The sequence below is a fragment of the Eucalyptus grandis genome, chromosome 9 (assembly GCF_016545825.1).
Source record: "Eucalyptus grandis isolate ANBG69807.140 chromosome 9, ASM1654582v1, whole genome shotgun sequence".
Classification (NCBI taxonomy): Eukaryota; Viridiplantae; Streptophyta; class Magnoliopsida; order Myrtales; family Myrtaceae; genus Eucalyptus; species Eucalyptus grandis.
The window spans coordinates 1,876,854-1,887,234 of record NC_052620.1 but is presented as its reverse complement, the minus strand read 5'-3'; the positions used below and the strand labels follow the sequence as shown (position 1 = coordinate 1,887,234).

The following is a 10,381-nucleotide window of genomic DNA, read 5'->3' as shown; positions in this document are numbered from 1 at the left end:
AGTAAAGTTTCAAAGTGTTTACTTATTTCTCAATACAATGCGCAGTTCTCAGCAAATTAGTTCATAGTAACTTTGACTGAGATGTTTGTTCCACCATATTTGCAGGACTTCCAACAATTGCAGTTCGTTAATTTCAGTTATTACAAGTCCCTAATTCGTATACCTGACCTCTCATGTACTCCACATCTCGAGGAATTGCGCCTCTCTTATTGTGAAAACATGGTAGAAGCCCATGAGTCGATTGAATATCTTGAGAAGTTACAGGTGTTGACTTTAGATGGGTGCTCTCAACTTGGTGTTTTTCTGAAAGTGCTCAAGACAAAAAAACTCTGGCATCTTGATCTTACAGGTTGTAAAAATTTGGAAAGGTTTCCTGATATTTCACATAAACTCGAAAGCCTGACACTTCTTTCTTTGAAAGGGATTGCTATTAAAGAACTTCCATCATCAATAGAAAATCTTGTTTCTTTGGAGAAATTGAACTTATCTGTTTGCAAGAATCTGGGAAGTCTCCCATCTAGTATATACAAGTTACCCAATATTGAAGAGCTGGAACTTGGGGGTTGCGTATCCTTCATTGGGTTTCCAAAGTACGGTGATTCTGCTGAGCCATCCATGAAGATCGGACTTTCAAGTTTAAATTATTTAGACCTTACTGGATGTAGTCTGACTGAATTGGAGTTTCTCGAGAATCATTCCTGTTGTCCCAAATTGAGATATTTAAATCTGTGGGAGACCAAAATAACTAGCATTCCAACATCCATCCTTGAGCGCAAAAATTTAATATTTTTTAGAACCATGCCATGTTCCAGACCCGGATAACTTTAGGAGGCTCGATACCTATGGTTCTGACGGTATAGAGTTTAGCGGGATGGTTTTGCAATTCCCGCCTGGCGATGTAAGATTCTCTCTCTCTCTCTCTCTCTCATTCATATTAATGTGGAGTGTAAGCGGGATTCAGCGTGTGCTTGTATATTGCACCAGCAGAAAACGATAGATAGGGAGCTCAAGAAAAGAAAATAAATCTAAAGTGGTTCTACACGAACACACATGATGGAAGAAAAGAAAATAAATCTAAAGTGGTTCTACACGAACACACATGATGGAAGAAAAGAAAATAAATCTAAAGTGGTTCTACACGAACACACATATGATGGAGTTGGTTTCCGTTCTTTTATAAAAATCATTTCTATCACGAGACTTGTATAATATTATTATAAGCAAGGATCAATGTATCTGCACTCATTTATAGAGCTCTAGTTTGAAGTGGAACTCACTAGGATCACTTACTAAACTCAGATTGAATTCTTCTATTCGGATACTTTCTAACTGTTTATCTTATAACAGGGTCGCTTTTTTACTCATCCTGGAGTAGAGTTACCAGAGTTGGGTCCTCCCTATTGAAAAAGGTTTTGTATCTTTTAGGGCTTCTAGGGACTTGTGTCAGTTTCTTGGATTCGTTCTGTGTGTTGTTCATAGTACTGATGAACAGGATCATGGATCACAATCATACTACATGGAAACAGAAGTTAATGGCCAAATGCTGCATGAGGATGAATGGACTCCCGTTGAAAATCATACCTCGTTTGTATCGTTCATACAATTTGCGCTGTTGAGAGAAGCCAATTTTGGTCAAATTTATGGCAGTCATGTACAATTTAGTGTTAAAGTATCAGGTGGAGTCGCGAAAAAGTATGAATTCCGAATGATATGCAAGCGACTAGAGGAAGATTTAAAAGTTAAGCTTCAAAATCTAATGGATCCAGCTTTACTCTATGAGTTTGGTCATGAATCAACATATTTGAAGCCATGAGTTCATGGAACGATCAAAACAGATATACAGAACGACTTGCAAGATTGTCCAGCAACGCCACTTTCAGCATCACGACAGCTCGTCTCCCATCCGACAACACTGAGCTCTGATGGATGTAAGATTGCCACCTACCAACGACGGAGGTGACGAAGAAAAGAAGTTTGTCTCCCGGAAACGGGGTCCCTAGCTAACCGACAGTGACGGAGACTGGAGAGCATCGGCAATGGACTACCACCGCCGACCGAAGCCATGGAAACTGATGACTTGAAGGATGTGTAGCTGATGTTCTGGGCTTCATGTAGCTTGCTGAAGAACAGGTAACGCCTGGCACATCCCAATTGTATTAAGTTGATGAAATATTTGACCTGGACTTTGAACGATGTGTTGTTGAATTTGTTCGAGAGGCGTTGAATTAGTGTTTCTTCGTAAGTTTTGTTTGCGGATGCTTAGTAGTGAATTCATCACTAATTGATGTTAGACGCTGCAAAATCAGCAACAAATCCGTAGAAGGTAGCTTTTCTTTCTTTCTTTGAGTAGGTGGCAATTTATTGAAAGAAGTAGGTAAGTCAAGAGAGAGGGGGATTTGGGTGCTTTTGAGGTGCCTAGCAGATGTGGATCTGGAGTATGTACCTATCATAAACATCGTGCAGCGTGTGATAGTTTTTTTCAGGACAATTGAATTGCGAGAAACTTTGATAATTGGGATAGGACTCTGTCGTCATGTTTTACGAGGTGCTTGAAGAGGCGAAACCATGTAGGAATGAATAAGATGCAGTGAGACCAGAAGAAGCCACTAGTCAGACAGCCGAGTTCTTTTGCCACTTGATAATTTTGGCAACTATGGAGAAGTCAAAACCAAATTGCCATGGAGCTTGAGAGTAATATGAACATCGGTTGTGCGCATGGATGATGACTGGTTAGGCAGTGATATTGTTTCGCCCCTTGGACTGTGGATATGAAAAAGGAAAAATCATGATGGACACTTGTTTACATAAGTTATGCAGTAGAATAGTCACAAAAGAACAAGAAGCTAATTTTCTATTCTGATTTCTGAGGCCTTGGCAACAGTTTAGGATTCTTTTTTTATCCTTCCGTGCCACTGCGTTTATGAAGGAGAATGACCTAGAAGCCAGAACTGATGGAAAATTTTGAAGGTCTTGAGTGAAACTTGATTAATGAAAGATGAGCTTCTGAGGTACCAAATATAGGACACGCTGAAACGAGCAACATGTAGTTTCTCATATTAGTTGCTGTTTTTGCTTTAATGTTGTTAGAACCATATCGGTTCAACAGTTACTTGGGATTTTCCATCTGTATTACAGCATGAGTTATGTGGTGATAATCATTGCTTGGAAGTTTGTGAGGAGTATATGATACAGGACCTGAGGGATCTTGATCAAAAAATATACCTGAGGGATCTTGGTAGCTACATATTGATATTAAAATATTTCTACTGCTGGCAAGTTGATGCTGATTTCCTCTTGAATTGCGTGTATGCATGTATGCATGCATGCATGAGAGAATTTCTGACTCGTCCTCATATTTCTTTTCTCATGACAAGTAACAGGACCTTGCTTTTTTAACATAAGGCAAAGCTTTTGTTGAAGTTCCAGCTGGATAAGTTGTTTTCAGTAACCGGGTGCATTTCACATGTCACTTCATTTTCTAATTAAGATGATTAGTGTTTCAGTCTTAATTAGTGAATGATTTCAGATTGTACCCTTTGATTGAAGAGCTGCGTGATTGTTGAGGATGGTAGCGTTGTTGAGGCAGGAAGAAACTGGACTAATGAGACACAAAATGTATATTTATCATTGCTTCTCCACCCCCTTCTACAAATTATTGCCAATAGCACTTTGTTATAGTTCTGAATGGATACCCTCGAATTATCCACTCCCAGTTTATTTTTGATCATTTTATGTCTCACCCTTTAATAATTTTTTAATATTAAGAGAGACATGCGAATGCCTTGAAGGCTTGAACAACTGACTTTGACAAGAAACTGAAATTGAGCAAACAAGAATTTAGAACGAACATTTTCATTTTTGCAGTTGAAAAAGTAGTTCCTGCAGATGGTACTCTGGAAAATAACAAAATCTTCCATGTAGCACTAATCAAGACGATGTACAAACTTGTGAGTACCGTAATTTGTATGATCAATTTTTTAGCATCTCTGCTACACTTTTCCACGGCCTATACCTATTAGAGAGTTTGGAATGATTGAATAGAGACCCGACCTTAAGGTCCTCCGCATATTGTACTAGAAAGACATTAGTAGTCAGACGAGCTATAGAGACAGATTCATAAAAATAAGAGGACCAAGATTCATCTGATTTATCAAGAAAAAACATTTCATATGTGAATTTGGAGAGCAATATGTCTTCAGGTAAAGAACTAAAATTCCCAATAAATAGCATATGTAGCTTTCGAAAGATAATTTAATTTTCAAATTCCAGGATCGCTAGCCTAACTAGTATTCTTCTTGCATGACTAAGAGGATTTTGATTTCGATTCACAAGTTTCAGAGGATTTTGATTTCGATTCACAAGTTTCACTGGTGTGGCCGATGATGCAAAGTGGTTCTTCGACATTACATTCCAAAAAATGTAAATTCTCAACATAAGTGAGCCCGAAACAAAAATTGATTAGATTAAAAAGATGCATTAGCTCCAACATTCTGCTGAATGCTACAGAACTCCCAAGACACGAAAACTGAATTACATGTCAATTTATCAAACAAATGGTTTACATAACAAGCCAAACCTACATGACTCCCGGATATTGCATATTTACAGGCTAACTTGTGGTCAGACTAGCTTTTCTAGTGATCTTATCCACAAAATAACTCAAGATAAAGTCCAATACACTTTCTCGTTAATTTAAATCAATATGCATCCGGAATCTCCGCAGGAAGCGTATGAAATAAGGACAGTGAAATAAAAAAGTTACAACCAGGGCTAATTCAATGGCAGAAAATGCACCCGAGCAAACAAGTATTCTTTTCCAGCTATCCAAGCCCCAGTTTGTGACCACTGCACATCCTCCCAGTCCAGATTCTCCTCCAATACCTATTCAAGAAGGGTAGATAGATCGATGTTAAAGTTTGGGCACCTATCGTTCTTTTCACCTTGAAAAAACAAATTACTTTATTTCTTGTGAGTATACCGTGCTGCATACTTATATCACCAATTTGACCGGCATCTGAATTAAGAAACATGAACAAGGATCATGCAAATGTACAGACTATAGCTAGCAATACTCTATTCTCCAAGTGAGACGTAGTTTTGGCAAAATGTTACGCAAACCGGTGAAAAATGACATGAAGCGACACGGTGAAGATTTCTCTTTATGTGACAGCTAAATAGTGAGGGAAGAAGAGCACGTGATTTTTCTAAGCTTACTGTGACAAGGTGAGATATGTACTGGAACGTTGAAATCGGTAAAAAGTGTTAGGAATCTTCCGAGTCCAAGAAATGCAAAGCACACATGCAAAATCCAAAGGAAGGAAACTAAAATGATAATAATAATAGTAATAATACCTCCAGATAGTCAGGGGGCAGAGGAATTCCGACTGAACGCATAACTTTCTTGGGAAGAGGCTTCTTACATCGAGACCACCGAAACACATCGATCACAGTATTTTCAGTGTCGTTTCTCTCTCCATTTACGGAATGTGAGCGGTGATTTAGGGATTTCTCTGTTTCAGCTTCATGCATTTGAGAAGCTGTAGTAGCTTTGACCATCTTTTCTCCAGTGAAGCAAAGCTCGTTCCTTTAATGAGTCAACAAGAGAAAAAAGTCGCTCAAAAGTTGCATTGCTAATAAATAATCCAGGTGAAACTATGCTTTGTGCCTGAGTGTTCGAGTCACTCCTATATTTTTCCGCAACTTTTAGTTATATGTGAAGCCAACCGTAGATGCAACGAACATTCTGAGAAATAAAGATCTCCAACAGAATCGGCAACTCAGTTTTGGCACCAAGGTTTAAATTTTAGTAGACAAGTCCCTATACCGCACAACAAGTCTGCTCCATACTCTCACTTATCAGACCAAGGTCAGCAGAAGATACATGCAGTAGCAATTGTGTGAAACAAACTCCATGAAGCAAGGATTCCATATTCCAGAAAGGCAGCTGGTAACATAAAGATTTAACATAGACTGTCGTAGCGCGCATAATCAATTGTCAAAACAAACATCTATGAATATGATGCTAAGTATATACCCTGCAAGAAATATGATACCTGCAGGAATGAGTCTCCAGATACTGCACTTCTCCCTTTTTCAGACGTGCAGATGTACGTAGGGGCTTTTTCAGGCCCTTGTCCGCGACAATGCTCAAGCTATATTTAATCCTACACAAAAAGCACTTGCAATTTATCAGAGCACCACTAATCAAATGAACAGAATCTTAGCAAGCAAGATAGAGGCAGATGACTTAGAGCTGACCAGTTAATAACCTAAGCATGCGCAACCAAGACAAAATACATAACAGGCCCTCGTCCTACAAGCTACAATCAATCAAGCATGTTAACCTTAACTTTTCATTAATGGGTAAGTTGGTGATTTTAAGTATGTAGGTTATTTTAAGCATGTAGCCTTAGGTGATGGCGAGGTTAATTCTTTAGGTGCACATTTAGCCATTGACCAAATTTGACACAAGATATGTGATATGGTATACTTTCCATGAACCACTATATCGTTTACACGATTTTTCCTGGAAACACTATATTTTGCCCAATTTTCCTCTGTTCCCACATGTAGTTGCATGAGTGCGGGGAGTTCAGTATGGACCATTCCCATCCTTTCAGGAATGTGATTGGTGGTAAGAACATAAAAGACATGTCGCTCAAAAGGTCAAGGGGTTCCATCCAAAATAAGCTCCAGAAGCGGGAGTGAAGAGATTGTTGAGAAGTAAGTGAATGTACAAGTAAAATAATTACTTTTATTATAAACCAATATTACAACTCTCTATTTTATCATCCTCTCACAACAACTCATTGTACTTACTTACCCACTCCCTCACAAACCTCACACGGACACAACTCTCTCACACACCCACTTACTCTGTATTTCTCTACACTTCACGCCACCTACTCCACCCACTCACACACTCACGTACACACTTCACTCACGCACACAACACCCCTCACACTTACTTCACACACACTCACACAAGGGGCAAGAACCCCTATTTATAGGGTGTAAAGTCGGCACACATACACCGACTTCCCACACCAAATTTGTCTTCTTCCTTATTATTTTATTGCAACTTGGGTCAACAATTGCGGCTGAGAATTGTCTGGAGAGAGGGAGAGAAATCTGGAGGAGTAACGAGAGAGAGAGAGAGATCTAGAGTAATAGAGAGAAAGAGTAATCTGGAAAAATCCAGAGAGAGAGAGAGAGGCGGTGCCCTTCTCAACACTCCCCCTCACCGACTATTCTCTCTTAATTTAGATATGGTAGCCGTGCCGATATTGTTTTTGGATTCTTTAATTGTCTCCCTCCATTCAGCATATTGCGAAGCTTCCTCATATGTGGATGGCTCTATGGCTTCATCTCCAATTGCTTCTCTTGCTGCAACTTTCCATTGAGTTTTGTGATCCTTAAATTTTTGCAATGCCAATTCATTCTGCCCATTAATCTCCTTTTCCTTCTTCTCACTCAATTCGGTCTTTGTATGCAGCATATCTCCTCTAAGAATTTTGAGATTGGAACTCATCCGGTCAACCCTCTCATTTGTGACTTTCTTTTCGTGCTTCAATCGATCCAATCCCATCCGAAGCACTTCAATGTAGACCTCTTGATCCTTTTCCTCATCAAATTTCTTCCCCTTGATCTTATTCCACCGATCCTTATACCACGGGATGTAGGGTGTAGATGGCCTCCTTTTCTCAAAGAAAACTTTCTTTTTCTCCTTCATTTGTTCGTTGTCTCTTCCGATATGATTACTTCGGAACATCATAGCAGGCTTGAGATCCTGAAGCTCCTGTAACTTCTTGAACTCACATCGGAACTTCTCTAGCTCCCTTTCTTTTGCCTTGAGCTCTCCATCCTTCTGCCTTATCATCTCATCCCTTTTCTTTAACATATTCTCCATCTTTGTCTTCTCAACTTTTAGCTTCTTTATCATCTCTTGCATCTCTTGCAATTTCTTTTCACGACTGCTTGTTGGCATTTGCTTCTTCGAGTTCTCCCTTGGCTTGCTCTTATTCAGGGTCGTGATGGAACCTGTCAAATTATCCAACTCAACTATACAAGCTGTTGCAAGCTCTTCTCGTTCCTTCATTGCAACAGGCACTTGAAAGTCCCATTCTTCTTCGCTTTCAATCTCCTTCTTGCAAGAAGTGACGACATTTCCTTCTTCTCGCCTGTACCAACAAAATCTGGCAATATGTCCTACCTTGCCACAAATGTAGCACCGTTTGCTACGCCTTTTGTTGCTCTTATCTTCGTCGTCGTCGTTGTCACGATCTTGACGAGCTCCCCCTGGCTGATAACCCTTCTTTTCGGGTTGCCTCCACCAATCTCCATGATCTTTCCATGGTTTGCCATCTCTTGCACCTCCTCTATTTCTATTCTGGCCCTTGAACCCTCTTTTATTACTGAAGAGGGCACTTTCATCCTCCTTAATGGAGACCTTAGGGATTTGTTTATCTAAGGCCTCTTGATTGGCCAATATATTTTCCAACTCAGTTAGAGTTGGCTCATTTGCCCATCCACGAGTAGCCGTAACGATACCGTTATACTTCGGCCTTAACCCATGAATTATTATTCTTCTCATTCTTGTCTCAGAGATGGCATTCTTAGGATCTAATTTTGAAATTTCTTCGCAGATAGATTTAACTTTAGAAAAGTATTGACTTACTGTCATACTTTGTTGCGAGATTGAGAGGAGCTCGTTCTCCAGGCATTGTAACTCGGCATCGTTTGTCCTTGCAAACAGCGTTGCCAAGTTATCCCAGGCCTCCTTCGGGGTCTTCGCACTCTTTATGTGTTGCAATAATTCATCATCAACAGTCACGGCAAGAACGTAAAGAGCCTTACGACTTGACGTTCCACTTTCTTAAATCACTATCATTTGTGGGTGGTGTGGTGTTGTTGCCGCCAACAATATCCCATAAATCTTGTCCAAGCAAATAATACCGCATGCGGGTACTCCAATTATTATAATTAAAGTCATTGAGCTTCTCCATCCCGTTCACCGGACTCGAGAAATCCACCATGGTGACTTGAGTATAATGCCCCGCACTATACCAAGTAAGCCTGGTCTCGGACCAACCGACTTCACAATCCCAAATTGTGCACTGGTAGAACTCCAACGTCCTTCGCTTCTTCGCTCCTTCGCTCGTCGATCCCTGACCGCCTTGCTCATTTACAATGGTCCCCGACCACTGTCTTCACACGGCCTCCGACGACCTGCTCTGACACCACTTATTGAGAAGTAAGTGAATGTACAAGTAAAATAATTACTTTTATTATAAACCAATATTACAACTCTCTATTTTATCATCCTCTCACAACAACTCATTGTACTTACTTACCCACTCCCTCACAAACCTCACACCGACACAACTCTCTCACACACCCACTTACTCTCTATTTCTCTACACTTCACGCCACCTACTCCACCCACTCACACACTCACGTACACACTTCACTAACGCACACAACACCCCTCACACTTACTTCACACACACTCACACAAGGGGCAAGAACCCCTATTTATAGGGTGTAAAGTCGGCACACATCCACCGACTTCCCACACCAAATTTGTCTTCTTCCTTATTATTTTATTGCAACTTGGGTCAACAATTGCGGCTGAGAATTGTCTGGAGAGAGGGAGAGAAATCTGGAGGAGTAACGAGAGAGAGATCTAGAGTAATAGAGAGAGAGTAATCTGGAAAAATTCAGAGAGAGAGAGAGAGGCGGTGCCCTTCTCAACAGAGATGACAGCATGGGGCTCATCAAGCCAGCAGAAATTGAGAGTGTACATATGTACTTATGCATAAAATTGACAAGGACAGCTTCCTCCGACATGCTAAACCAAAACAGAAGGCATAAATTCCAAGATTGTGGTGCTTGAAAAGCTCAATTCTCTATGTTGAGAAATATTGTAAGCAATAAGGGTAAAATAGTAACTTAGTTATGAGTAGGGTTAAGCGCATATATATTTGTAACCCTTTTCTTTTTTGATAATCAGAATACTATTATCCTTTACATGGTATCAGAGCCGCACTTTAAAAAAAATAAAAACCCTAGCAACCTACGATGTTGGAGACCACTATTCCGTCACCAGAAAAGGCCACGCCTCCGGCTGGCAGGTTGCCGGCGTTGATCAGCGACCCTCTGCTCGATTCTCCATTGTCGCAAATTGCGCCGGATGCCGTCGAAGAGCAACGCCACCACCGATCGGAGGCTCTCGGATCTCGCTGCCTCGCGTGGCTCGTGCGAAGGGAATCGAGGCCCTATCCGTGCTCGTGAAGATCTATGTAGTATTGATCAGATCGGGCTGAGTTTCGGAGGAAGCCAGGCGCTGCCCACATCAGTTTCCTCTACAAGGAGCGCGAAT

At 40.6% G+C, this 10,381-nt stretch overlaps 1 protein-coding gene across 1 annotated transcript; it reads right to left on the bottom strand.

Annotated features, from left to right (window-relative positions):
• Window positions 1-4,770: 4,770 nt before the first annotated feature.
• On the bottom strand, window positions 4,771-8,364 carry LOC108955234. Its single transcript, XM_039301883.1, has 5 exons — window positions 8,213-8,364; window positions 7,245-8,180; window positions 6,054-6,164; window positions 5,353-5,584; window positions 4,771-4,881 (listed from the first exon to the last, which is right to left on the bottom strand). Exons 1-5 carry the CDS (start codon window positions 8,362-8,364, stop codon window positions 4,771-4,773), a joined length of 1,542 nt encoding a protein of 513 aa, XP_039157817.1.
• Between the last annotated feature and the right edge of the window lie 2,017 nt (window positions 8,365-10,381).

Coding starts and splice junctions, on each gene's coding strand:
- LOC108955234 (XM_039301883.1), bottom strand. CDS start 8,364: ATGGCAAACCATGGAAAGATCATGGAGATTGGTGGAGGCAACCCGAAA. Junction 5,585..6,053: donor CTGGAGACTCATTCCTGCAG/GTATCATATTTC, acceptor GACTCATTAAAG/GAACGAGCTTTGCTTCACTG. Junction 4,882..5,352: donor TGCCCCCTGACTATCTGGAG/GTATTATTACTA, acceptor CTTCTTGAATAG/GTATTGGAGGAGAATCTGGA.